We start from the raw sequence: 27,694 nt of genomic DNA on the forward strand, positions 1-27,694 counted from the left end.
TATCCATATATTTTTATATGTAGGAATTTATTGAAAAGAATCATTGGTCTGATTTGAGGTCCCTGCTACACCATCCACACTGGGCCCTCACTGAGATTCTTCCTGGATGTACTGTTGCTGGCTTGTGTCGTGGAGATCCTGCAGCCCTGGGTCCACAGGACCAACCCCCTCCCTCACCTGTGCTCCGGTAGATCACAGAAGGGATGGATGCTGGGGTGGCCAACACATAAGCCCGGCTCTGGGCCTGGGTAGTTGCAGGGTTGGTCAGCTGCCAGCTCTCCCTTGTCCTCACCATCAGGGTGAGCCCTCCTGCATTGCTCTGGCTACTTCACCCCTTACAGCATGAGCAAGGGGCGGGGCCAGTTCTCCCTCTCACACCCTGAGGGTCAGCTCTCCCACACCTACACCTTCGGGCCAGCTGTGCTGTGTTGTCTAGGCAGGGTGTAGGGCCACTCTGAGTGCTGCAGCTGGTGCTTTCCATAGTTTTTAAAACGATAAGCTTTAGAAAGTTATATTAAAACCTTTCCCCCATTCTCTGTTGCTTGTACACACGACAGAGGTTGTAGTTTTTGTAGTTGTGATGGTGTGTGCGTCTATGTGCGTGTTTTAACAAAACAAAGGCTCTAAAAACAGTGGTTCCAAGGCTATAGATGTTGTTCTCAGCATGCTGCCAACCCTCAAACCCTTGGATTAGTTGTTAAGTCTCTATGAGTTGAGTTCCTACTTTAAATACTTCATTCACAAATACGAGGGTTGCTGGGTATGGTGGCGCACGCCTTACTTTTAGCACTTGAGAGGTCGGGGTAGGAAGATCATGAGGTCAGGCCAATCTGATCTACAAAAACCAAACCAAACCATAAAGGGAAGTATTTTAGAATACGGGCTTCCTTGAGGCCCTTTCTCCTAATAAACTGCAACTTCTAAGGAGGGTGGGGGTCAGCTCCATGTGTGGACTGCTGCCGCTGTTTTATTAGAACTTCTGTTGTATTAACGAGGCAGTCGTGACTGCATGTCATAGCTTACCTAGTAGCAAGGGCATCTGTCCACTTAGGAGTTTACCAACTTTGACGTTCCCTCCACTGCTCTGTGAATGCCCCACACCCTGGTTACAGGATGTCCCCAAAGTGCTGGCATGATTTCTCCTATCCTAGCACATCATGAAGATGACAAGGACAGCAACAACTTACACAGTGCCTGCTATAGGCCAGCCAGGCCTTCATAACCACTTTACAACAGCCCTAGGACACCGATTACTATTATTACTCCTGTTCCAAAGAAGGGAAAGCCAGGGGTCAGCAAACCTTCTGGTACAGGTAATGTGGCCAGTCTGACTTGCCTGAGATTCAACAATTTCTGGGACTTTCAGAGAGAAAACTGGGAAAGTTTCAACCAATTGGGATAGCTGTTTACTTTACATATGGGGATCATGGCTATCCTGAGGGTTAAGGATCAATATGTGCTCATTGGGAAACACTCTTGCTGAAATTACAGTCTGGCCATGATGCTTCAGGGGCCTCGTAGCAAGGCCATGGGGGATGACATCAGTGAAAGCAGATTAGTTTTAGTTTGACTTTGGTTTGATCAAGGCAAGGACCAGAATAAAGAAGCAAGGTACAAAATTTAAGGATGCTCCCTCCCTCCTTCCCTCTCTCTCTCTCTCTCTCTCTCTCTCTCTCTCTCTCTCTGTCTCTCTCTCTGTCTGTCTCTCTCTCTTGTTTGGAAGGGATTTTGCTCATTTCACCCAAGTCCTGACCTAGCTTGACATGTGAAACAGAGGAGAGGAGACCAATCTCTAGGTAGTTCTTACCCCCCTGCCCCCAAGGAAGAATGAGGCAGGGATGAGGAAAACACTTGGGTTACAGAATCTAGTTAATGTGTCTGACCTTGGTACAGGGCTCAACAACTGGTTTTTGCACCCACAGCTCAGAAGATTTCAAGGTAGCCAGAATGAGCTAAGCACTGGACTGAAAGGAACTGGCTAGGTTAGGACACTCCCACCAGAACTTTTTGAAGTGCTCTCACTTGGCAATGTTCAGTAAGACAGCTACTGGACACATGTGGCTAGTGAATATTTAAGATGCAGCTTCCCGGGTGATCCCAGCTAGGTGAGTTTGGGTCTCTGGGGGAACACTCCCCATCTTCCGCCCAACCCTCATCCCCTCAATCTTCCCGGGCTGCTCCTGGCATCCAGAAGACCCACCCACACAGGAAAGACATCAGCCCTTCCATGCCCCAAACTCCGGCGATCCTAGTCAGCTTCAGGAAGGAAGGAGACCAGTGGAGAAGGAAAGACCCCACCAGCACCCACTGGAAGAAGAAATGGGAAAAAGACAGAATAAGCTCACTCAGCAGTCAAAAGACCAGCATGACTCCACGAGAATCTAGGGAACCAATGCCAGCAAGACCTGAAAAGCACTACATAGATGAAACAGAGGAGACAGACCTTAAAAATCATTTTATGAAGATGATAGAGACTCTTAAAGAAATAGAGGAAAAAACAAACAAAAAAATCCATGAAATGGGGGAAAATTGAAGAAATAAACAAATCTCTCAAAGAATATAAAGAGTACCACGAAGAAAACAACCAAAAAAATTAAGGAACAACTCAAACAGTTGAAGGATTGAAAGCTGAAATAGAAACGATAAAGAAAACACAGAACGAGGGGATGCTGGAAATAGAAAAGCTGGGTAAATGATCAGGAACTACAGATGCAAGTATCACCAATAGAATACAAGAGATAGAAGAGAGAATCTCAGGTGTTGAAGACTCATTAGAGGATATAAAGTCGTCAACCAAAGAAAATCTCAAGACCAACAAATCCTTAACACAAAATATCCAGGAAATATGGGACACCGTGAAGAAGCCAAACCTGAGAATAATAGGTATAGAAGAAGGCGAAGAAATACAGCTCAAAGGTACAGAAAAAATATTCAACAAAATCATAGAAGAAAACTTCCCTAACCTAAAGAAGGATATGCCTATGAAAATACAAGAATCTTACAGAACACCAAATAGGCTGGTCCAGAAAAAGAAGTCACCTCGCCATATAATAATCAAAACATCAAACCTACAGAATAAAGAGAAAATATTAAGAGCAGCTAAAGAAAAAGGCCAAGTAACATATAAAGGCAGACCTATCCGAATTACACCTGACTTCTCAATGGAAACGATGAAAGCCAGAAGATCCTGGACAGATGTCCTACAAACGCTAAGGGAACAAGAATGCCAGCCCAGACTACAATATCCACCAAAGCTTTCAATTACCATAGATGGAGAAAAAACAAAATATTCCATGCCAATGCCAGATTTAAACAATATGTGTCCATGAATCCAGCTCTACAGAAAGTGCTAGAAGGAAAACTTAGATCCAAGGAGGATAACTACACTCACAAAGACACAGGCTATAATATATAATCCCACTTTACATAACACCAAAAGAAAAAGGGAGGAGAAACTACACAAAATAACTTCACTACCAATAAATCAAGCACAAACAAGAATCATCAATCAATGGTCATTAATATCCCTCAACGTCAACGGCCTCAACTTGCCTATAAAAAGACACAGACTAGCAGAATTGATACGAAGACAGAACCCATCCTTCTGCTGCATGCAAGAAACACATCTCAACATCAAAGACAAACGGTATCTCAGGGTAAAGGGTTGGGAAAAGAATTTCCAATCAAACGGACCCAAGAAACAAGCGGGTATAGCAATCCTAATATCTAACAAATTAAAATCAATCAAAAGAGATGAAGAAGGACATTTCATAGTCATCAAAGGAAAAGTACATCAAGATGAAGTCTCAATTTTAAACATCTACGCCCCAAATACAAAGGCACCTACATTTGTGAAAGAAACATTACTAAAGCTCAAATTGCACATAAAATCGCACACACTAATAGTAGGAGACTTCAACATTCCTCTCTCACCACTAGACAGGCCCTCCGGACAGAAACTTAACAAAGAAACAAAAGAACTAATAGAAGTTATGACACAACTGGGTTTAACAGACATCTATAGAACATTCCACCCAAACACAAAGGAATATACCTTCTTCTCGGCGCCACATGGAACCTTCTCTAAAATTGACCACATAATAGGAAACATAGCAAATCTCCACAGATACAAAAAAATTGGAATAACCCCCTGTATCTTCTCAGACCACCATGCATTAAAATTAGAATTCAACAATAACACAATTCGCAGAAACCCTAAAAACTCATGGAGATTGAACAATGCACAATTGCACCATCCCCGGGTAAAGGAAGAAATAAAAAAAGAAATTAAAGACTTCCTGGAATTCAATGAGGATGAAGACACAACATACGCAAACCTATGGGGCACTTTGAAAGCAGTGCTGAGAGGAAAGTTCATAGCACTAAGTGCCCACATGAAGAAACGGGAGAACAGTCATACTAGAGAATTAATAGCACAGCTGAATGTTCTAGAACAAAAAGAAGCAAACTCACCCAAGAGGAGCAGACGCCAGGAAATAATCAAATTGAGGGCTGAAATCAATCCAGTAGAAACCAGGAGAACATTGAGAAGAATCAATGAAACAAAGAGTTGGTTCTTTGAGAAAATCAACAAAATAGAAAAACCTCTGTCCAAACTAACCAAAAGACAGAGAGAGAGCATGCTAATTAACAAAATCAGAAATGAAAAAGGGGACATAACAACGGACTCTGAGGAAATCAAGAGAATCATCAGGGCATACTTTGAAAATCTGTACTCCACAAAATTTGAAAATTTAAAGGAAATGGACAATTTCCTGGATAGATATCACTTGCCAAAACTAAATCAAGAGCAGATAAACAATCTAAACAGACCTATAACCCTTAATGAAATACAAGCAGTCATCAAAAGTCTCCCAAACAAAAAAAGCCCAGGCCCAGATGGCTTCAGTGCAGAATTCTACCAGAAATTCAAAGAAGAGTTAACTCCAGTACTCATTAAAGTATTCCACACAATGGAAGCAGGAGACTCACCGCCAAATTCTTTTTACGAGGCTACAATTACCTTGATACCCAAGCCACACAAAGACACAACTAAGAAATAAAACCAATTTCCCTCATGAACATCGATGCAAAATTACTAGCAAACCGGATTCAAGAACACATCAGAAAAATCATCCACCATGATCAAGTAGGCTTCATCCCAGGAATGCAGGGATGGTTCAACATTAGAAAATCTATCAATGTAATCCACCATATAAACAAACTGCAAAAGAAAAACCACATGATCATCTCACTAAATGCTGAAAAAGCCTTTGACAAAATCCAGCACCCTTCATGATAAAGGTCCTAGAGAGATCAGGGATAACAGGAACATACCTGAATATAATAAAGGCAATATACAGTAAACCAACAGCTAACATCAAAATAAATGGAGAAAAACTCAAAATCAGGAACAAGACAAGGCTGTCCACTCTCTCCATATCTCTTCAATATTGTACTTGAAGTCCTAGCTACAGCAATAAGACAACAAAAGGAGATCAAGGGGATACAAATAGGAAAAGAAGAAGTCAAACTTTCACTATTTGCAGATGATATGATAGTTTACATAAGTGACCTGAAAAACTCCGCAAGGGAACTCTTAGAGCTGATAAACACCTTCAGCAAAGTGGCAGGATACAAGGTAAACGCAAAAAAAATCAGTGGCCCTATTATATACAGACGAAGTGATTGAGAAAGAAATCAGAGAAACCTCACCCTTTACAATAGCCATAAACAGCATCAAATATCTGGGGATAATGTTAACCAAGGAAGTTAAAGGCCTGTATATCAAGAACTTTGAGTCTTTAAAGAAAGAAATCAAAGAGGATACCAGAAAATGGAAAGATCTCCCATGCTCTTGGATTGGTAGGATCAACATAATAAAAATGTCAATCTTGCCAAAAGCAGTCTACAGATTCAATGCAATCCCTATCAAAATTCCGGCACAATTCTTCACAGACCTGGAAAGAACATTAATCAACTTTATATGGAAAAACAAAAGGCCCAGGATAGCCAAAACAACCCTATACAATAAAGAAACTTCAGGAGGCATCACCATACCTGACTTCAAGCTCTATTATAGAGCTACAGTTCTGAAAACAGCTTGGTATTGGCACAAAAAAAGGCAGGTAGACCAATGGAACCAAATTGAAAACACTGATTTTAACCCACACACCTATGAACACTTGATTTTTGACAAAGCATCTTCAACAAATGGTGCTGGCATAACTGGGCACTGGTATGCAGAAGACTGCAGATAGATCCATGTTTATCGCCTTGTACAAAACTTAAGTTCAAATGGATCAAAGATCTCATAGTTCCAGCCACACTGAAACTTTCAGAGGAGACAGTGAGAGATACTCTTCAACGAGTTGGTACAGGAGACCACTTCCTGAACATAACACCAGAGGCACAGACACTGAGGTCGATAATTAACAAATGGGACCTCATGAAACTAAAAAGCTTCTGCAAGGCAAAGGACACAGTCAACAAGACAGAAAGGCAGTCCACAAAATGGGAAAAGATATTCACTGACCCCACATCTGACAGAGGGCTAATCTCCAAAATTTACAAAGAACTCAAGAAGTAAGTCTCCAAAACACCAAAGGATCCAATTAAAAGGTGGGGTACAGAACTAAACAGAGAATTCTCAATAGAGGAGGTTAAAATGGCCAAGAGACACTTAAGAAAGTGCTCAACATCCTTAGCCATCAGGGAAATGCAAATCAAAACAACTTTGAGATACCATCTTACTCCTGTCAGAATGGCTAAAATCAAAAACCCCGAAGACAATTTATGCTGGAGAGGATGTGGAGAGAGGGGAACACTCCTCCACTGCTGGTGGGAGTGCCAACTTGTACAGCCACTTTGGAAAGCAGTATGGAGATTCCTCAGGAAAATGGGAATCAATCTACCACAAGACTCAGCAATTCCACTCTTAGGCATATATCCAAAGGAGGCAAATTCATACAACAAGGGCATCTGCTCCACTATCTTCATAGCAGCATTATTTGTAATAGATAGATCCTGGAAGCAACCTAGATGCCCCTCAACTGAACAGTGGATAGAGAAAATGTGGTACATTTACACAATGGAGTATTACTTAGCAGAAAAAAACAATGGAATCTTGAAATTCGCAGGTAAATGGATAGCACTGGAAGAAACCATCCTGAGTGAGGTAACCCAGTCACAAAAAGACAAACATGGTATGTACTCACTCATATATGGATCAGGAGAGTGCCAGTCTGTACTTCCACTGACAGAGAGTCTGGGAAACAGGAAACAGGAAAGAACCTAAAAGATATGCATGGTACCCAAGAGAAGAGAAATGAGGCAAGATCCTCTGAACAGATGGGGAACACGGCGAGCGGTGGGTGGGAGGGGGACCTGGGAAATAGAAAGGGAGAGAAGTGGAAGAGAGAGTAGGTCGTGGAGGAACAGGAAGGTTGACAGGGGGGGATAGGATAGGGGGAAGAGGGAATCATAGGTTAAAAGACAGATCAGGCACCATTGTGACCTCTAGTGATCTAAACGGATGACACCAATTGGCAAGCTAAGCAATAGAGACCACTTCAAATGCCCATTCCTGATAGTGAACTTGATGTCTATAACCATCCTGGAGCCTTCATCCAGTGACTGATGGAAGCAGAGGCAAACACCCACAGTTAAATACTGAACAGAACCCAAGGAACCCAGCGACAGAGAAAGAGGAGCGAACAGCAAATTGGCAAAGAATGGGCTGGCAAAACCAGCAGAGACAGCTGATCTGAACAGGGGAGAGCTCTTGGACCCCAGACTGACAGCTGAGAGGCCAGCATGGGACCGATCCAGACCCCCTGAATGTGAGAGTCAATGAGGAGACCTGGGCTACCTATGGGGTCCTGAGCAGTGGATCAGTGTTTATCCCTCGAATACTAACAGACATCGTGTGTCCATAACACAAAGAGGGTTGCTCTCTCTGCCTGGACTCTTAGGGAAGTGCCTGGACCCTACCCTGAGTGAAATGATAAACTCTAGATATGCGGAAGGAATTGGCAATAGGGTGGGAGGATGGGGGGAATGGGGGTGCGGGAGGAGGGGAGGGAGAGGGAACTGGGATTGACATGTAAAACAAGCTGTTTAAAATTAAAATTAAAATAAATTAATTAATTAAAAAAAAGATGCAGCTTCCCAGCAGCAGACCGTGGACATGGCTGCTGTGGTGTTTTGCACAGATCCTTGCAGACTCTCAGGTCCTGTCATAGACTTCCTGAAGGTAGTCTGCACTTTAGCAAGGATACCTGGAGAACTGTGCCCAGAGAAGCATGCTGAGTCTGACAGAGGTAAGAGGAAGCCTGAGGTCCCTGAATGCTCGTGGAGGATCACACTTGAGGGACACTGCACAAAGGAGTTACCCTTTTGTCCCCCTTCCTGCTGCTTCCCACAGCCAGTAGAAGATGACAGGAAAGTGTAGGGAGAAACCACTTGTCACCCTAGCTCCCTTCTGAACAGAGTAGAGTCTCTCTAACCGGGTCTTCCTTGCCCTCTTCACAGTGGATTTATTGCTCCATGCTGGGGCACAGGAGTCTACCACCATGGAGGGAACTCCCTCCAGCAAGCTGCAGCCTCCAATGCCTTTGAGGGATTATAGGGCAGGTGAGAGTTCTTAATTTCCTTCTTGCTAGCAAGACCCTCCCCTGATGTCTGGATGAAAGAGACCTTGGGGCTTTATATACAGGAAGAAGTATTTCTCTTCCAAAGCCCAAGGAGTGGCCAAAGAAACAGCTATCTAGACCCCAGGAGCCAGTCTGAAGTTCCAGCTTCTTTCTGTCAGTCCTGCTTGGTGTGGCAGGAAGGGGACTGTAGTAGCCGGCACACAGGGCAGCACTTTGAATCTGAAATAGGAGGCAGGCTTAGCTACTCACCCGCCTTCCCGATCTGCACAGCCAGCCGTGTGAGCTTGCCCTGCAGCACTGACTTCTCCTTCTTGGGCATCTTGTTTACTTTCTTCTTCTCCCTTTCCTCAATGTCGATGTCCTCCTGGCTGTCGAGTGGCTGGATTGCCAAGGCCGCTCCATCTTGGGTCTTTGCTAGGGTAGACACACAAAGGGGACAGGTGAGCAGGCAAGGATGTAGCAGCGAATGGCAGGCAGGCAGAAGGCGAGATGCCCTCTGTCTTCTTCCTGGAATGTTGCTTAGGCCCCACCTCAGTTCTGACCGTCTCTCACTCGTGCCAGACGCAGGACTCCACGAGAGTCTTTGGGACAAATCTAACAACTGGAGATGAAGTGGAGGACGCCTTTTCAGCCTGTATTTCCTCTTCATGACAACTTCCTGGCATCCCCCAGAGTCACATGCCAGGTTAACAGAAACAAGGGGATTAATCACACCACTAAGGCCATCACCACAAGCATCCATCTGGAATCCAGAGTTTAAAACAGTGAATGTTTACTGTAGAAAGGGGCCAAAAGGGGGGGATCTAGCAGATGTTTCTAGAACATAAGGGTCCTAGCCTATTCTGTTAAAGCCCTCTTTCCCCCGATCAGGGAAGAAACACAGACCCTCTCCCCAAGACCAAAGTTATTCTGCAACTACTTATTATAAGGTCGAAGGACAAGGGAAGCAAGTAGGAACACAGCAGGACCTGAGTTGAATATTCTAGCGGAGAGAAAAGCTACCATAAAGGGAGTAAAGGGAAAGCAGAGCCGTACAGACACAGTAAACCATTTATTTCCCCCTTAGAAGAAGAACAGAGACCTGAAATCCCAGCTCTTTCTGCTTAAGCCCTGGTGCTCTGATACAGTGATTTTACTTCTAAAGAGTACTATGATGTGTGTAACAAGGAAAAAACAATCTTAGGAACTGTCTCAGGACTACTTCTTGTTGGTCCTCAACATCCCTCCAACGTCACTGTTTGCTTAGGAAGTCTCTCGAGATAAGTCTCTCCTGTCTGATGCACAAACAAGACAGAGATGGGATGTAGACACAGCCACCAAGAGAAACACAAACCATATCAGGAGGAACAGAACAACTGTGGCGAGAACAAAGAAAGAAGTGGGCAGACAGGCAGAGAGAAAAGTCTCTCTCCAAGGCCTCTGAGCAGATGAGCAGAGAATAAAGGACCAGAAGACACCGAGGAGGCAGCTAGCAGAGGAGGGTGCAGGGACGGCCCAGCCAATGTCCTCCACCATGACTTCCAACCCAGAAACTGCCTCCCAGTATGGACAGCGAAACAGAGCTCAGTGCTCTGGGAAGAGCAGATCCAAGTCCCACACCCGAAGAATTCTGGACATGTGCTTCCTCAAGTCAACAGCAGAGGGTGCTGCTGTTTGCCTTGAGCCCGCCCCGGGATCTGCACTGTCCTCAGGATGAGGCACTGGGCCACAGCAGCAGGTAACCTCATGGAGAGGGCAGGGGCAGATGGCCTGGAAAGGTCTGATCTGAGCGTGGGCAGGTAGAGATGGCACATGAGTGGGTGGAAAGGTTACCTTTGTTGCGATTTTCAGAGACTCCTTGTTTTTTCCTGTCTGAACAAGAAAGAGAGAAGTGGGGTGGAGACCCAAAGTGACTAGTAAGAGATGACCAGATAGCATCTTGTTGGTCCTCTCCCAGCACAGGAGGGCTGCAGCGAAGGAGGTGGGCTGTAGGGCAGGGAGATACATGTAACGGAAGCTCATGTCTCTGTTCATCCGTCCTTCCTCAGGATCGCAGCTGAGTGCTCAGACATTTGCACACATGGCCACGCCTGAGCTGCTCTTGCTGCTAGGAGGGAGGCTGCTCTGGGCTTGAGGCGAATCTCTCAGAGAAAATGGGGGTGGGAGTTAGGGAGAGAGAGGCAGGAAATGTTTCTGCCTGTGGACAGGCCCTAAAAGGCATCTCAGGGTCAACTCAACAGCACCAGGCAAGCTTCCTAAGTGTTCATCAGAGGGCAGCTATGGAAATGGATAATTGTGTTTCTTATTCATACACTGCTCTCTGCTAAGAACCTGAGATGATCCTTGGCCAAGTGGTAAAAACTGTTCTCTCCCCACAGGAAGAAGGAATGCTCAGAAAAGGGTGTGAGCTTGGCTCTGACATCTGGGTCTCTTTCTCCTACGATTCCTGCTCCAGGAACAAGAGTGACCAAGACTAGTCTAACTGCCTCTCTGGTCCCACTCTCCCAGCTGTGCTTCTCGTCCACAGACGGCCTGCAGTTTCAGGGAAACCCACGTTTTCTCCAAGTCACCTCCCTCTTAGCTGCGATGGTTCATTTACTCCTTAATCCATGAGGAAGACAGGAAGGGGAGAGGAGGAGGTTGCGGGGCCCTTCCAGCTCATCCAGAGTAGGGCTAACTCAGCCTGTCATAATCCACTAAAGATACAGGAATTAAGGTTCAAACGCAATCTGACATGAAGGCTTTGAGTTAGGATTCTGTGGTTTTCATCAGTGCTCCTCAGAGACAAGGTTGATACGTGTGTGTGTGTGTGTGTGTGTGTGTGTGTCTGTCATGTCTGTGTGTCGTGTCTGTCTGTCTGTCTGTCTATATACATGTCTATATACCGTGTGTATGCTGTCTGGTTGTATATAGGTCTATATACCCTGTGTGTCTGTCTGTCTATCTGTATACATGTCTATAAACCATGTGTGTGCTGTCTGGTTGTATATAGGTCTATATACCCTGTGTGTGCCTGGTGTCCACATAGGCCAGAAGAGGGCATAGGATCCCCTGGAAATGGAGTTATACATGGTTATTAGCAGCCACATGGGCACTGAAAATCAAACCCAGGTCCTTTGCAAAAATAGCAAGTGCAGCTGGGCAGTGGCCCATGCCTTTAATCCCAGCACTTGGGAGGCAGAGGCAGGTGGATCTCTGTGAGTTTGAGGCCAGCCTGGTCTACAAAGTCAAGTTCCAGAACAGCCAGAGCTGTTACACAGAGAAACCTGTCTCAAAATAAGCAAACAAACAAAAGAACAGCCAGTGCTCTTAAACCACTGAGCCATCTCCCCAGCCCCACAAGTGGCACCTCATCTTGGCAAAGAGCTTGGGTATCTGTCACTTCGTCCCAGCAGACTTTTCTAATAGGTTCCCGTCTGGGTCTGCTCTCTGACATCTAGTTCACTCCCAGAGATGAACGAGAATTTCACTCTCATTTGGCATGCCCCTTACCTCTCTTATTTTCCTCCTCATCTTCCTCACTAGCCCCTAAGAGGGTGAAGATGATTCCAGTCTGGGAGTTGATTCCCACAGCAGTCACTACCATCCGGCCAGAACCTTCCATCACGTGAGTTCCTTCAAAAGGGAAGTGAGAAGATGGAGTTGAGTGCTGTTTGATATTCTCAGGTGTGATTTGGTGTGAAATACAAACTTAAAAGCACAGTGCTCCCTTATCTTTATGGACAGTAATTTAGTCAGAAGGCAGTGAGAGAAAGCCAAGAGATGAGCCCATCTAAAATGGACCAAGCAAACAGAGGTTAAGGTTCATGTATTAACTTTACTCCATCTTCCAAACAGCAGCGCTCCTATAACACTGTAGGAAACACTTCTGTCAGACTACTGACATCCCTGCATCAGGACCACCCACATGTTTCTACTCCATCTGAATCCAAGAGAAGAAAGGATGGAGCCCATAGAGGGAATAGGGCCAGAACCCATGGCCTGCCTACCGGAGGCCATGGGATGATAACCTGGGCAACCAGAGGCTGTACCTGAGAGCAACATGGGATCTTTCTCCAGAGACTTCTTGACATGATCTGATTCTCCTGTCAGAGAGCTCTCATCAATCTTCAGGTCATTTCCCTGGATTAGGATTCCATCTGCAGGCAGCATGTCACCTGGTGCATAAGGGTGACAGTAAGACCAAGCAGGTAAGAGACAACTCCTCCATCCCACCTCAGGGCTGCTCTCCTGGCAAAACCTATAGGTCCCATGAGAAGCTGAAGAGCCTCTATGGTAACTCTAGAGCTGGGGTGGGGCTCAGTTAAAGGGCCTACCTACCCTACAAAGGGCCCTGGGCTTGATCCCTAGGGTCACACATATCTCAAACTGACACCTTCCTGTGGCCCAAATATTATGTACTGCTAAGCCACACTGCACACAAGTATGACGGTCTCTTGGAAGAGTTTTGGCTATGGCTTTCTCCAGAATTCCTTCCCACAATCTCCTTAAATTCTACCTGATAACTCAACACAAGCTGGGGATTACTGGGCAGAGTGTTTCAGAAACTCCTAGCGCCTCGTGTCAATGGACCCACTCCTCAAATGTGTGTTGGGAGTACAGGCCAGAGAAACATGGTGCTCTCACCGTATTTGACCTGGGCAATATCTCCCACCACAATCTCAGCCACTGGCAGTTGGATGAGCTGCCCGTTCCGGATGATGCAGAATTTTTGCTCAAGCTCAATGCGACTCTGCAGCCCCGGAACTGCTTCTCTTTGCTCCAGTCATTGAAGGCCGTCACTAACACCACAATGATCACCGAGGTAAGGATGGCTGCCCCCTCAATCCAGCCCGTTTCTGCTTCCGCCTCTTCCTCTGGGCCACTTGAAGCTTGACCACACACTATCCAGGGAGGGGAGAAAGAGCAATTGAGATGAGGGTGGAGCCTCCTCAACCTCCACAAGACGACGGAAAGTCATGGAGAGAGAGCAACAGAAAATGCAGCTGAGAAGTGAAATCAGAGGATAGCAGGATGGACTGTCCTCTCGTCATCCGCAGGTCTATTTGCGTTAATTACCAAATGGCACAAAATACGCCCATGCAAATCACACAGAGCGCAGTCAGCGCTCACTGCTACTTCCCGTAATGCCAAGCACTATGGTTAGGACACTCTGAGATGCAGATGTAAGGACACGGGACGGGTGGTGTTCTGAGTGAGGGTGTGGTAGGGAAGGGGAACGGTTAGGAGAATGGTGGCTGCTCTCCTTTGCAGAGCCTGCTGGGCAACAGGAACATTGTATACTGCCACCTGTCAGCCCCCGTACTAAGTATGGCTGCTGTGTAACAGAAGCATGTGTACTACAACCTGTCAACCTCCAGTTCTAAGTAGGGTTGCCGGGAAATAGGAACATTGTGTACTATAACCTGTCAGCCACCAGTACTAAGTAGGGTTGCTGGGTAACAGAAACATCGTGTACTACAACCTGTCAGCACCTAGTACTAGGTATGGAAAGGACCCAGGTCTGCCGCGTGGAGCAGTTCAGTCAGACATTCACTTTCGTTATCTCCGCCAGGGGGTCAATAGAAGGACAGGACCAGGGAGATGATGGCTGCAATCTCCAGGATGATGAGAGTGGCATCCTGCAGAGCTTCCCATACTAATTCTAAGAAAGTCTTGGGCTTTTTTGGAGGTATCACGTTCTGTCCAAAAACAAGTCTACGTTTCTCCAGATCTATAGGGTTCCCAGATAGACCTGAGAAGGAAAACAGAGAGAGAGTAAAGGGGGTGGTGGGTGATATCAGAGTCAAGTTAAAGGTCCTGTCTGTCTGTCTGTCTATCTATCTATCTATGTGTATATGTGTCTCTCTGTGAAAGTATATGCCATGCATGTGTGTGTGCCTGTAGAAGCCAGAAGGAGACATCAGATCTCCTGGAGCTGGAGCTACAGGTGCTTGTGAGCAACCTCATGTGGGTGCTGCCACCACAACATAGGTTTTTCTAGCAACTGACCAGCAAGTCTATCATGGTTGAACCCTTGGATACCACAGAAAATACAAAAGCCAGAATCTAGCACAAGGAAGGAAGTCCTGACCAGCAAGGGTGGATCTTTGCTGAAACAAACCAGAAGATGTTTACACTTTGAGCACAACATTCCAAAGGAGTGACACTTGATCTTGTGCTGAGACCTCTCAATGCTAAGGAGTGGTGAAGGGTCTAAAACCACTCTCAAGAAGCAGATGAGAAAAAAGGTTAAACGGACTGACTTGAAATACTATGAAGCAGATGAAAACGGCAAAATGAATCACCTTGATCAAGAGGGCCCTTCAGAGGGGTATTGTATGCCAGCCACTTTGACAGACGTCTATGTGCCAGGGATTGTCTGACTTTCAAATCAGAAGACCGTACATGGGTTAATAAAAGACATGGACTAAAAAGACAAATAAAAATAAAAAGATCTCTTGTCCAGCTATGAGACCCAGAATGGGGGTGCAATGAGAATGTGGCCGACCACCCTAGTTTGCTCAGGAATCTGGGACTACAGAACCTGTGAAAGTTTAAAAATGAGCAAAGGGTGACAAGCTTCAGGATGGGGCCTTCTGTTTCTGGAGACCAGGCTAAGTATAGTCCTCTTCCTCAGGGGCTGTGCCCCAGGCTCTAGCTCTAAGAACAGAAGCACTGGAATGTTCTCAGGATGCACAGAACTCTTCTCACGAAGGAGCATGCAAATTCTGGCCATGACCTGAACACGCTGACTCACTCGTGAGGGCCAGAAAGAACCAGTCACCCTTTGCAGGTCATGCAAGGCGGAGGCAGGGGGGCTACCCATGGTCTTCATTCCAAGTTGTAGGAGCTGTAGATCACTAAAGTAGAACCCTCGAGGCAGAGTAGCCTTCGGTGCATCACGCCTGCTTTTCTGACTATCAGAACCTCCAACAAAAGTCTGGCTGTTTCACTTACTGCTGAGTATTTGGTATGAACGAGATAAAGTATTACAGCTCAGGCTGAGTAAGAACCAAGCAAGACCATGAAGTTTCCAGATACTACACAGTTCTTGACAACCAGCATTTCCCCCACTAAAACAGAACATGTAACACCTGCCCCACTTTCAGGGTGGGGGTGGGGAGACAGAATTATACACAGTAAGTTCCCAAGAATTTTGGTCCCTCTTCTGGACCCTAGAGGGGTCACAGGTAGAGGGAAACCTTACACAACATTAAACACCAGTTGGAAATTATTAAATTGTTTACATATTGCAGCAAATTACTTTTTTTTGCCTTTGGGTTTGGCACTGGATGCTGTTGCTACCTCTTTGGTGGGTTCCCCCACAGGTAGGGTGGGACAATCTTTGTCTTGAAAACAGGCAAGCTGAGGAAACTCAGTATCGGGGCAGAGGATACTCCACTGAGCTTCACACAAAGCAAGGAAATGTGTGTGCCTGGAAGAAGCAAGGACACCATAGAGTCTAGGATGCCAGGGACCCCACACTCGGTCATCACAGAGGCCTTCCAACGTCGAGGAAAGGGATAGGCCCTGTGAGAGGCCAAATATCCTTCTCTCCCACTCAACAGCACAGAGCAGTGTGACAGGAGGAGGGAAGGGGGCTATGCCTTAGGAAGACCTCAAGACAGAGAAAGAGCTTGAAAATGGGAAAATAAGCACACAGGGAATGCTGCCTGCAGGGTGAGAGGTGGCTACCATGTCCCAGGCTCACAAACTCCGCAACAGCTGGAGTGGAGAGCCCTCGGGTTCTGAGAGGGAGGACTCGGAAACAGGCTGGAGGTAAAGTTGGGCAGGATGGCATGGTTTCCTGTCATTCTGTGAAGAGACTGGAGGGCATGGAGGCAAGCCCTTTTCATTTGATCCAAAGCAAGGGGCAGGGAACTGTTGGGGGTCATGGTGCCTGAGACTATAATTCAGGGCCCCAACATCCAGCATTAAGTCCCTCACTGCAGCTGAGCAGCCAGTGGGCCTCCACAGGGAAGCAAGGTTGGGTTCAAAGCACTGGAAGCCAAGCTGAGCTTCTTCTCAGATATCCCAGCCTCCTCAGCCTGCCCTGCCCTGGAATGTTGGGCCCAACCCCATGGGATCTCTGTGAGTTGCTGGTCAGCCTAGAAGTGCAACTTGTTTTCCAGTCGAAGTGCTTCCTGTTTTCTAGTCCTGGCTTACTGCCCCGGCCTTGACCCTCTGACATCAACATCCAGCAGGAGGAAAACAACATCTCTTCTACCTGGGGTTTTTTCCACTGTGCTGTAAACTTGTATAAAAAGCTCCTCCCTCCTACAAGGGAGAGACCTCTTAGCACTTGCAATGAAGACACACACACACACATTCTCCTGGCAATAAAGGCAGCACATGCATTCTCTTAGTACAAACAAATGGACGTCTGGTCTTTCTTTCCCTGATACCTTGGAGTTGCTTGTGGTGCTGGCACCACAATTGGAGGTCCCACCGAGATCGTGAAAGCGAGGTAAGTGGACAGGGTTAAGAAACTATGGGGAATAGTTCCGGGAAGCTAGAATCATTGCAGTATCAACTAAAAAAGTTACTTAAAGAACATGGGACTGCAGTCAAGTCTAAAACCCTAGAAGGCTTTCTAAAATCCATCGAACGAGCCAGTCCATGGTTCATTACTGGGGGAAGCTTAAATATTCCAGATTGGGAGGAGGTTCGCTGTGATCTTCATAGACTTTTACGAAAAGAGGGATCTGAGTCCTTGCCCCCTACAACATTCTCTTTATGGAGATTAGTGAGGGGAGCACTTTTGACAGATAAGGTTTGTCACCACCAGGTAGTTCAGGACACAAAAGAGGCTTTTTTAGAGTTACAAGAGACTGAGACTCAAGCCTCCTTGAGTTCAGGGGAAGAGAGTGAGGAAGAGACCGTGACTGAAACTAGAGGCTCCATTGTTAGTGAGGATGAGGGGGAGTCTCTTAGTAACAACAAAAAAATGGGTAGAGATCTCCGGGCACGACCCAAAAAGAAGGACTCCGGTCAGAATCGGTTATATCCTTCTCTATCAGACCTAGAAAATGGAAGTAGCTCAGACTCAGACTCGTCACAGTCTGAAAAGGAATGGTTACTTGCTGAGATCTCGGCCCTTAAAAAGAACTAAAAAAGATTCGAATTAAGGAAAGACAGGACAGGGAGAGAAACCCTTCCCCATACTCTGAAAAAAGGGACTCCTCCTATGAGATAACCCAGTCCTCCTCGGACCTGGAGGGAAGACCCAGAGGAGGGGTCCAATGCTGCCCGGTGGTGGCCCCAGTAATGGAAGTTCCGGATCCGAACAATTCTGGACAGGTCATTAGGTGTCATAACCCTTTAAAATTTAAGGATATAAAACAACTTAAAGAGGCAACTTCAAATTATGGAGCACAGGCTCCCTTTACACTTTCCTTAATGGAATCTTTTGCGACTCTTAATTTGACACCTGGCGATTGGCAGCAGCTTTGCAGAGCAGCTCTGTCGGGGGGAGATTATTTGATTTGGAGAGGTGAGTTTCAGGAAAGATGCAGCCAGACAGCCCAAAGAAATGCACAGGCCGGACAGCCCCAGAGAAATGTGGAGATGCTTACCGGAAGTGGTCAATATGCCACCATTCAGCAACAAATGCAATATGACATCGCAGTCTATGCCCAAGTGGCAGCAGCGGCCCAAGGGGCTTGGAAAGCATTGCCTTCCAAGGAAGGAGGGGATCATCTGTCCAAAGTCCTTCAAGGACCTTCCGAACCTTTTCAAGACTTCGTAGACCATCTCAGTCAGGTAGCAGAAAGAATATTTGGGGGCATTGGGCCTGCGATGCCAGTCATCAAGCAGATGGCATTTGAAAATACAAATAAATATTGTAAGGAAGCCCTTCACCCCTATCGCAATAAAAGTCTAAATGACTATATCCGGATCTGTAGGGACATTGATGGGAACTTCATCCAGGGCCAAGTGTTAGCTGCTGCTATTCGGCCACAAGTGGGGAAAGAAAGACCTACTCTGGGAGGGAGAAAAACATGTTTCAGCTGCGGTAGGGAGGGACACTTCCGTAGAGAGTGCCCTCAAAATAGTACTACCGGTCTCAAGAGACCTGGTTTATGCTCCCGTTGTCGAAGGGGATATCATTGGGCCAATGACTACTATTCTAAAACTGACCGGGAGGGAAATTTCCTTCCTGCTAATAATAATCAGGGAAACCCAAAACCAACTTGTATATGACCCCTGCATCTGGCAGTGGCAGTGACCATGTCTCCAAGCCAGCAGCTTTTGCTGGATGTCAACATAGACTGAGGAGATAGTCTGGAGCCATGCTTATGCCCGCCATCTTAGAAAAACTACAGTATAAACAGCCACGGTTTTAACAGATAAGACACATGGTCAGAAAAACATAAAGATTTACAGTAAAGTCAGACTCGGATGAAGAAAAACCTCTAAAGGTTTACAGTGTGTTTAAAAATATAAGTAGGATTGAGAGAAAAAATAAATAAAAAAATAACAACATAGTGTTAAATAGAGAGACCGGGCGTTGGTGACACACGCCTTTAATCCCAGCACTTGGGAGGCAGAGGCAGGCGGATCTCTGTGAATTCGAGGCCAGGCTGGACTGACAGCCTCAAACAATACAAAGAAACCCTGACTCAAAAAATTGGTAACAGTAAAGAGGTACTGGTATTAAGTAAAAGAAAAAAAAAGACAAAGGTATATGGAATGGAAATTCTTGTTTACATTTAAGTTCTATTTTGTGAGTCATCTCTAAAAACTTTTGGCCAAAAGCCTGGCCTCTCCATCTTGCATCTACAGAGTTACAAGGAGTAGGTACGGCTGTACCCCATGACTGTAGCTCAAATGGAGGAATGATAAGGAACATACAGGACTTTTTAACCCTTTTAGTTCAAGGATTGGCTGGAGTTGTTCTTTTACATAGATTTCAATTAAGGAAGCTTCATTGCAACAGACTAATCATGACCTAGGGAAAAAGGATGACTAAAAGATGCATGTATGTTCTGAATGTATGGTGTGGCCACACCGATATGTATGAAATGTGATTGTAAATGCGTGAGTGTGAACTGCTTATATGATTAAAAGGATACTTAAATCCCTTCAAAAATAGTTAGGAAGCTACCTAGATTGCTTTATATATAGCCAAAAGGAACATCCAGCCAGTCTGTTAATGTTTTAACAGAAAAATTTAAGATGCAAATGAGGCCTTGTCAGCTAGTGAGAGCTCTACAGGTTAGATTGGGAAAGACTGCTCACAGACTTCAAAAGTTATTTGGACACAGTATAGTTTACAATCTTTGAGTGATTTTCAGAAGTTTTTGGGAAATATTTAATGGATATGTCCTTTTTAATGGGCATCTACAAATAATCTAAGTAGTAATCCCAATTTACCTAGATAGTCAACCAAGGAGGATAGACAAATCCTTCTACTGTTATGGTCCAGCTTCAACAGTTCAAAAAAATTTTTTTAGAAAATAAAAAAGGGGGAATAATGTCCCCAGTCCCCACATGACTCATCAAATAATACACTCCTCATTTAAAAATTTTATAATGTGAATGCCAGTGAGCTTCAGACAGATTCTGGCATGATGGAACTTGAGCAACCATTGCTCAGGTCAAATGGAGACATCCATGCACTAGACAGTGGAGAAGACCCTAATTTGGGGTCGAGGGCATGTTTGTGTTTTCTTGCAGGAAAAGAATAAAGCTTCGGCAGCTGTCAGACCATTTAGTGAGATGCATGGAGCAGAGAAAAACTGGACCTGAGACCATGGGAGCCTACCTAAGCCAGTTTGAGTGAGAACTCCTAAATCAGTGTTCCTGACCCTTTATGTCATCGAATCTAGAGCCCAAGAAAGAAAGAAAACAGTGGGTTCGAGATTTCCAGTTTCTCAACAGACCTGCAGCATCAACCTTCCGGACCTGTGAGTTTCCATCCCGAAGCCAACAGAGAACTGGAAAGACTAACTGTCTGCCCTTGACACACCTTGAAATGACAGAATTCATTTTGCCAGTTTTTCCCTTTAGGGGAAAAAAGGACCCATTTAAAATATTTGGCCATTGGTATGGACTATGATGAGTGGCAAAAGCCTCTTTTCAGTATTTGAACAGGACATGCTCACTTGAAATATCAGACTTGGAGGTTCCTGTTTCTGGAATCGCACCTAGGCCAGTGTATTTTTCTGGAGAAATGAAACTTGTCTTAATGCGACAAAAAGGAGACTTTGACTCAAGTCGCATAATCAGCTGACGTTAAATCAACAAACCGCATCACCACAGGAACAAATTGGTGCTCTTTGGATAGTGCAACAAAACTATTGTTCATATTTTTCATAATGCTACATGTATAACATCAATGATTGTACCGAATGTATCTGTGCAAGTGCACTTTCTAAATGCTTTCCTGAGCAGATCTTGGAACGATTGTAAACTTTATCAAATTGTAAATGTAAATCACATGCAGGTTACCCTTGTAACAGACGAAGGCTGGTAGAATGTTATGGCCCAGATCTGGTGATGGGTACGGTGATGGAGAGGCGCTATGTCGATGGGGGTCCTGGAAATGGTGGCAGTGGCAGTAGGCATTCTGGCTTTATGCCGAGCTCAAACGTGCCTTGTTCCAGAGGCAAGAGATCCGTAACCAAGTATTGCTTAGCTTAGCCCATGGCAATCCCAATAGCCATGAAGGTTGGTTACAGATGATTTAAGGTTGGGGTATCTCCGATGACGGGCAACCTGTGGGGAAGACCCCTCCCACCTAAAACAGGGGTTCAAGGTCCCTCGAAGACGGGAAAGGGAGGGTGACCCTACTTGACCTAAGCCAGGAGTGCCTCATTTGAAAATAAAAAGGGGTGAATTGTGGGAACACCAGACCTTGAGCAGAGACCCACTTCCCCTTCTGCCTGGGAGTAGGCAGCAGTAAGACAATGTTTACTAAAAACATGTTTACGAAAAAGGATACAATGCCCAGGGCAATAAGTTCCTGGAAAAGGCCTTCCCACGGAAACCGCCCTGACCTCGACCTTGTCCAAAGACTAACAGCACCTTCAAAACCCACACACATCCACCTCTGGGGTCAGAGCAGAACCAGCCAGGAGAGAGGAGAGAGCAGAAGCTTCTCGGGTGGGAGCCTTTCTTAGGAAGTTTTCTTGAACCTTTTTGGAGCCTGTTTAAAGTTTTCTTTATATTGTTGAACGAGTCTCTGTGTTGTCAATCCCCGACACCCTCCGCACGTTCTCGGACACAGGCCGAGAGGCAGACGCGACACTGGAAAGTGAGGTTCCCAGTCAGAAAGGCAGGGGAGGGCCTGGGAAAAGTGTGTTCTTGGTAGGGCATCTGGATCCCAGGCAAGCAGGGGCAGGGTGGCCAGGAGGTAAGACTTGCTGTCCTTTGCCCTAGGGGACCAGAAAGGGCAGGGCTGTGCCAGCTGAGGACTACTGCTCTGGATGGACAGAGTGGCTTGAGGGAGACAGGAGTTCAGATGTTTTGTCAATCAACTTGGAGTGTTTTGCAAAGATATGGGATTCACAACTCACTGGGAGAAAGTGCCCTCCCTTCCTTCCTTTGGTAAGGGTCACTAGGGAGTTGTGAGGGTGACCAAGGTGTTAAACATCAGAGTTGGTGTGGTGACTCAGACCTGTATTCCTAGCACTCAAGGGGTTAAAGCAGGGGGATGATGACAAATTCAAGGTCAACCTGGATCACATAGTGAGTTTCAGGTCAGCCTGTGCTACAGAACCCTGTCTTTATAAAACCTAAAGAGTTACTGAAGATCATTTTAAGGGACACCCCAAAAAAATCCTACTAACACTTTTTCCAAAGTGAGTCTACCTGAACAACCTTTCTCAGTGTGCAGGGCAAGGTGACCACTTACCCTATCAGCCTGTCATAACTCTGTGAGTTCGAGGCCAGCCTGGGCTACAGAGCCAGTTCCAGGACAGCCTCCAAAACAATACAGAGAAACCGTCTCAAAAAACAAAAACAAAAACAAACCAAAAAACTGTGGGTTCAATCCCCAGCACCATATAAAACAAAGACAAGGCAGTACAATCTTATAACCCGAGCATTTAGGAAGTGTAGCAGGGAGGATCAGGAGTTCAAAATCATCCAAAGCTACATAGCAAGTCTGAGGCCAGCCCAGCCTACATGAGACCCTGTCTCATGTAGCAGAAGCTTCTCGGGTGGGAGCCTTTCTTAGGAAGTTTTCTTGAACCTTTTTGGAGCCTGTTTAAAGTTTTCTTTATATCGTTGAACGAGTCTCTGTGTTGTCAATCCCCGACACCCTCCGCACGCTCTCGGACACAGGCCGCGAAGCAGATGTGACAATGGTAAGCAAGCAGGGACTCCTGGGAAACGTGGTCTGAAAAGGGCCGGAGGCAGTGGATCTAACTCCCTCTCTCAGACTGATGTAGGAGCAGGGCCAACACTAGTAGTCCCTTCCTATTCAAATCCTGTGGAAAGGAGAATTGAGGATGGTACAAGAAAGGGAGCATGCATTCACATAACTGTGCTGCCATAATTGCCTAATTTTGTTATTAATTATTTCTGTTAATTTCTTACTGCATCTATCGTGTGTGTGTGTGTGTGTGTGTGTGTGTGTGTACGTGCGAACACCTGCACTTGTGTGCACACACAGGTATATGCATATGTTTGCATGTATACATGTTGCTTAGAGGACAGAGGTAACTTTGTGCCAGGGTCTCTCATTGATCTACAACTCACCAGTTAGACTAGGCTGGCCAACCAGCGACCTCCAGAGATCCTCTTGTCTTTGCCTACCCAGAACTGGGATTACAAGCACATGCCACCACCCTGGATTTTTATGTGGGTCATAGGGATTGAACTCAGGTCTCCATGTTTGCATGGTAAGCATTTTACCGATTGGGCTATCTCCCCATTTTCTGTGCCTAATCTCTAAATTAAACATCACCAGGTACAGTGGTCCATGCCTATAATGCCATCACTCAAGAGGCTGAGGTAGGGGTGTTACAAGTCTGAGGCCTAGTCTGAGCTATAAAGCAAGGTCCTGCCTCTAAAATTAAATGTTACAAAGAGTATTTTTTAGGGAAAAATCTTGTATGTCTGAGTGTGCATAAGGTTCTGTCCTACCCAGGGCTGCAGTGGGTATCTTGGAATGCGTCTTTCCCCACCAACTGTCACAGGACTTTCTCCCAGTTTAGTTCTCCAAGTCTGCAAGGAGTGAGGGGACTATAGCAGCAAGAGACCCATCTCGACCTTAGGTAAAGACCCTTAATCTTGCAGAGGATGTCCAAGACAACGCTGATGGAGCTGGGAGTCAGATTTTATTCTTCTCTCTCCCCATCCCATCTCTTATTTGAGACAGGGTTTCTCTGTGTGGCCCTGATTGTTCTGGCATTCGCTCTGTAGACCAGGCTGGCCTCAAACTCAGAGATCTGCCTGCCTCTGCTTCCAATGTGCTGGGATTAAAGGTGTGCACCACCATGACCCAGCTGATTTTACATTTTTTAACTTACAATTTTTATTTTATTATTTTATGTATATAGATATTTCGCCTGCCTGCGTGTCTGTGAACCACTTGCATCTTAGAAGTTACCCAAGGAGACTAGGTGAGAGTGTCAGATGCCCTGGAACTTAAGTTGTGTATGGTTTTGAGCTGACGTGTGTGCTGGGAACAGAACCTGAGTTCTCTAGAAAAGCAGCCAGTGCTCTTAGCTGCTGAGCCAACTCCCTAGCATCTATTTTTTTAAAGACTGTCTTACAACGGAGCCCAGGCTGACCTGAGACTCACTATCCAGTCCAGTCCGGCTGTAAACTCATGATCCTTCACCTGTTGCCTCTCAAGGGCTGGGATTACAGGTGTGAGCCACTACTCTTGACAGAAGGTTTTTATTTTTCCGTCCCTGCCCATACAGTGGTTCTCTGGGAAGCCAGGGATTCTTCCCATTTTACTCACTGCTTGCTCCCCATTGCCTAGGAGAGAACTTGTATATAGTGACACTCAGCTGATATTTTATTACTAATGCACCGGTAGCACATTCAGAAACATACCTGCTTCTTTCCAAGTCATCTTTGGTGAGTCACTTAGCCAGCTTAGGACCTTGCACTGGGAGGAGAACCAGTCCCACATAACATATCGTGCTAGGGAAGCAATAAAGGAATGGGACTCTTGAGTTAATAAATGAGCATTCAACATGCTGGATGCTCAGTGTTCAGCACCAGGTATTCATGTGATGGGAGAAAACCTCACTTGATCTCAGCGAACTTTTGTTTCCTTGACTTTTAAGCAGAAGGACAATTGCTCCATGAACCCCCCCCCATCTTCCTCTCCAGAAAAAGAAAATTCTGGGGCAGCTTTCTTGGTTTTTTGTTTTGGTTTGTTTTTTGGTTTTTCGAGACAGGGTTTCTCTGTGGCTTTGGAGGCTGTTCTGGTACTAGCTCTTGTAGATCAGGCTGGTGTCAAACTCACAGAGATCCACCTACCTCTGCCTCCCGAGTGCTGGGATTAAAGGTGTGTGCCACCAACGCCCAGCTAGGGCAGCTTCCTTAACAACACCATGAGCTGGGTTGCAGCCACCAGTAATAGTTATCAGCATCTATGGTCCTGGGTCTCAAGAGAATAAGAAAGGACCGTCTAAGACTAGACTCCTTACTTTGAACCTCTCCTCGGGTGTAAGAGGGAGAACGTCTTCCTGTCACAGAGACAACCCACAGAGGAGGGTACAGATGATGAGAAAGCAGAATGCTACCCAACTGCTCCAGGAGAGGCAGAGACGTTTACACAGCAGGCCAGCTATCCAGCCATGGGTACAGAGTCCAAGGAGCAGTGTGTAAAATAGAGACCTCAAGTTTCAGTGGTTCTTTCTACTCAAGCCCTGCTGCACTGAGGGACATGTAAGGTCTATAGAATGTGAGCTCTTGGTAACTGCTGAGCTTGCCGGAGAAGACTCTGAGCCTTGGTTTTCCAGTCAGGAAGGTGCTACCTCTGTCAGGTCAGGACAGTCAGTCACTTGGAGCATTCTGGGCTAGGCATGTTCTCCATCCTAGGGGATGATAGGCTAGAAGACTGAAGTACCATCCTTTCTTCCTGGGGGCAGAAATCACATTACTTCATGTGATCACTCAGCCTTGCTTCCGGATGTACCTGAAAAGCATGCCACCCCACACTTCCCGATAAGCTGAGTGTCGTAAGGCTCATCAGTGAGTACCCCAAATAAAGAGAAAACCTATGACCCAAGTGACAACAGCCTGACCATCTGTCCTTCAGTTCTGTCCCCAGAACCCTTTACTCCCCGAGGCTCTCCTGGGGTACTGAAGAAGGCATCCGTCCCTAGACCATCAGGGAAAGGGGCAACTGCCTGTGCAGGTGAGAGAGGAGGTCACCTCTGATGGAAGGAACCCGTCCCCTGGTCCTCCTATGGCTCTGAAACTGGATGGGGCACAGGCAACAAGCTTGCTTAGACACAAAGAAAAGGGCTTTAGGATGGTGCAGCACTGCAGACAGGGTTGTCTAGGATGAACGATGACATGGGTCATTCTACTGGGGCTGCTCAGGACAGCGGACTTTCATGTCCTACCCTGCTCTGTCCTTTTATCTGGGCCAGGAGCTTTTGCATTAGGGCAAGTGGATAGCACTTGGGGACACTCCTAGAGTGTGGATATTCATGCCTCCACACCTCCTGCCTCCACATCTCTTGGCCACTAAACCCCCTAGTGACCTGCACTGAGAGGTCCTGCTTAGGTCTGCTCCTCTCTGACATTCCAACACTTTCCAAAGAACCATTCCCTGTCAAGAAAGCTATCAAAAAGGCTGCGTATGCAGCTCAGCTGGTAGCATGCTTGCCTACGAGGCCCTGAGTTCCACCCACAGCACCACATTGTAAGCCAGAGCCAGAGTGGCTGCAAACACCTGCAATACTCAGTAGAGGCAGGAGATCAGGAGTTCAAGTCCAGCTTATATATTCAGTCTGAAGTCAGTCTGGTCTGTCTGAGACCCTGTCTAAACAAGAACAAAAGAGGGCCAATGAGATACCTCAGCCGATACAGACACTTGCTGCCAAGGCTGATGACCCAAGTTTGATCTCTGGGGACACGGTGGAAAGAGAGAATGGACCCGTACAAGTCGTCCTCTGACATCCACACGCCGGCCTCGGCACATATGCCTCCATACACACAATCCCCGATACAGATAAGTAAATGTAATTTTAAAAGCTTTTTTTGTTGTTTTGGTTTTGGTTTTTGTTTTTTTAGGAAAAAGGAGAAAGGGGACAAGAGACTGGTCACACAGTTCCTTCTAGTTCTTGGGGCCTGAGGCAGGAGGAGGATGGAGAGTTCAAGGCTAGCTGGGGCTACACAGACAGTCTCGGCCATCCAAAGCTACACATTGAGACTCTCAAAAACAAAACAGGAACCTGCCACAGCAGGCTGCTGTGTCTGAGTTATCCTGAGCTGGCCCTTCATACAGTTCTCAGGCAGGCTGATCAGAACACACTCCCTCTTTTAGATACACATGGGAAGGAGGTCAGAGGCAGAATGCAGGACTTTGCCAGCGTGATGGTAACATTTAGATGGCAGTGGTACAGATTCTCATCATTTCCCAATAGCTACACTCAAGAGAGGGCAGGGGCACTGGTCACAGGCTAGCCCTCCATGGCCAGATCCAGGAGTCTGATGCTGTGCTCAGTTAGTTCTAGACCTGGGGTGTAGTAGGCCAGTCCTCCCTGAAGGAGAATGCTGCTTTCTGGTTAGGTGTGGTAGTGCATGCCTCTAATCCCACCCCAGCACTCAGCAAGGGGGGGGAGGGGAGGAGTCTAAGGTCACCTGAGAGTCAGCATGAGGACAGTCACCTGGAGAAAGTGTGACCTCAGAGATCCAGACTCCATCCTCCTCCCCAAAGCCGGCAGGTATTTCCAAGTTACAGTAAGCATAAAGTACATCCTGGACACAGCAAACTAAGCCTGGGCGCACCACATAAGGAAGTTCTCAAACAGGGCCTGAAAGAGGGCAAGCACCATGACTTCCCTGGCATGCCATCTGTTGTGACAGGGAGTGGGAAGTCACCAGGGAAGCACTTGGTAATGGATAGCTAAATGACACCCACTAGGTGACTCAGAATG

General features: G+C 46.2%; 1 protein-coding gene across 1 annotated transcript in view; it reads right to left on the reverse strand.

The window, feature by feature from the left end:
* LOC121136402 (plasma membrane calcium-transporting ATPase 4-like) overlaps positions 1–27,694 on the reverse strand; it is a gene marked incomplete at its 5' end in the record, with an annotated part of 69,510 nt that overhangs the window by 21,872 nt on the left and 19,944 nt on the right. The window contains 6 exon segments of the mRNA XM_040736793.1: positions 8,904–9,068; positions 12,126–12,248; positions 12,665–12,790; positions 13,260–13,370; positions 13,373–13,516; positions 14,170–14,367. Of these exon segments, the coding sequence (XP_040592727.1) occupies positions 8,904–9,068; positions 12,126–12,248; positions 12,665–12,790; positions 13,260–13,370; positions 13,373–13,516; positions 14,170–14,367 (867 nt within the window).

The sequence above is a fragment of the Mesocricetus auratus genome, unplaced genomic scaffold (assembly GCF_017639785.1).
Source record: "Mesocricetus auratus isolate SY011 unplaced genomic scaffold, BCM_Maur_2.0 Super-Scaffold_100081, whole genome shotgun sequence".
NCBI lineage: Eukaryota > Metazoa > Chordata > Mammalia > Rodentia > Cricetidae > Mesocricetus > Mesocricetus auratus.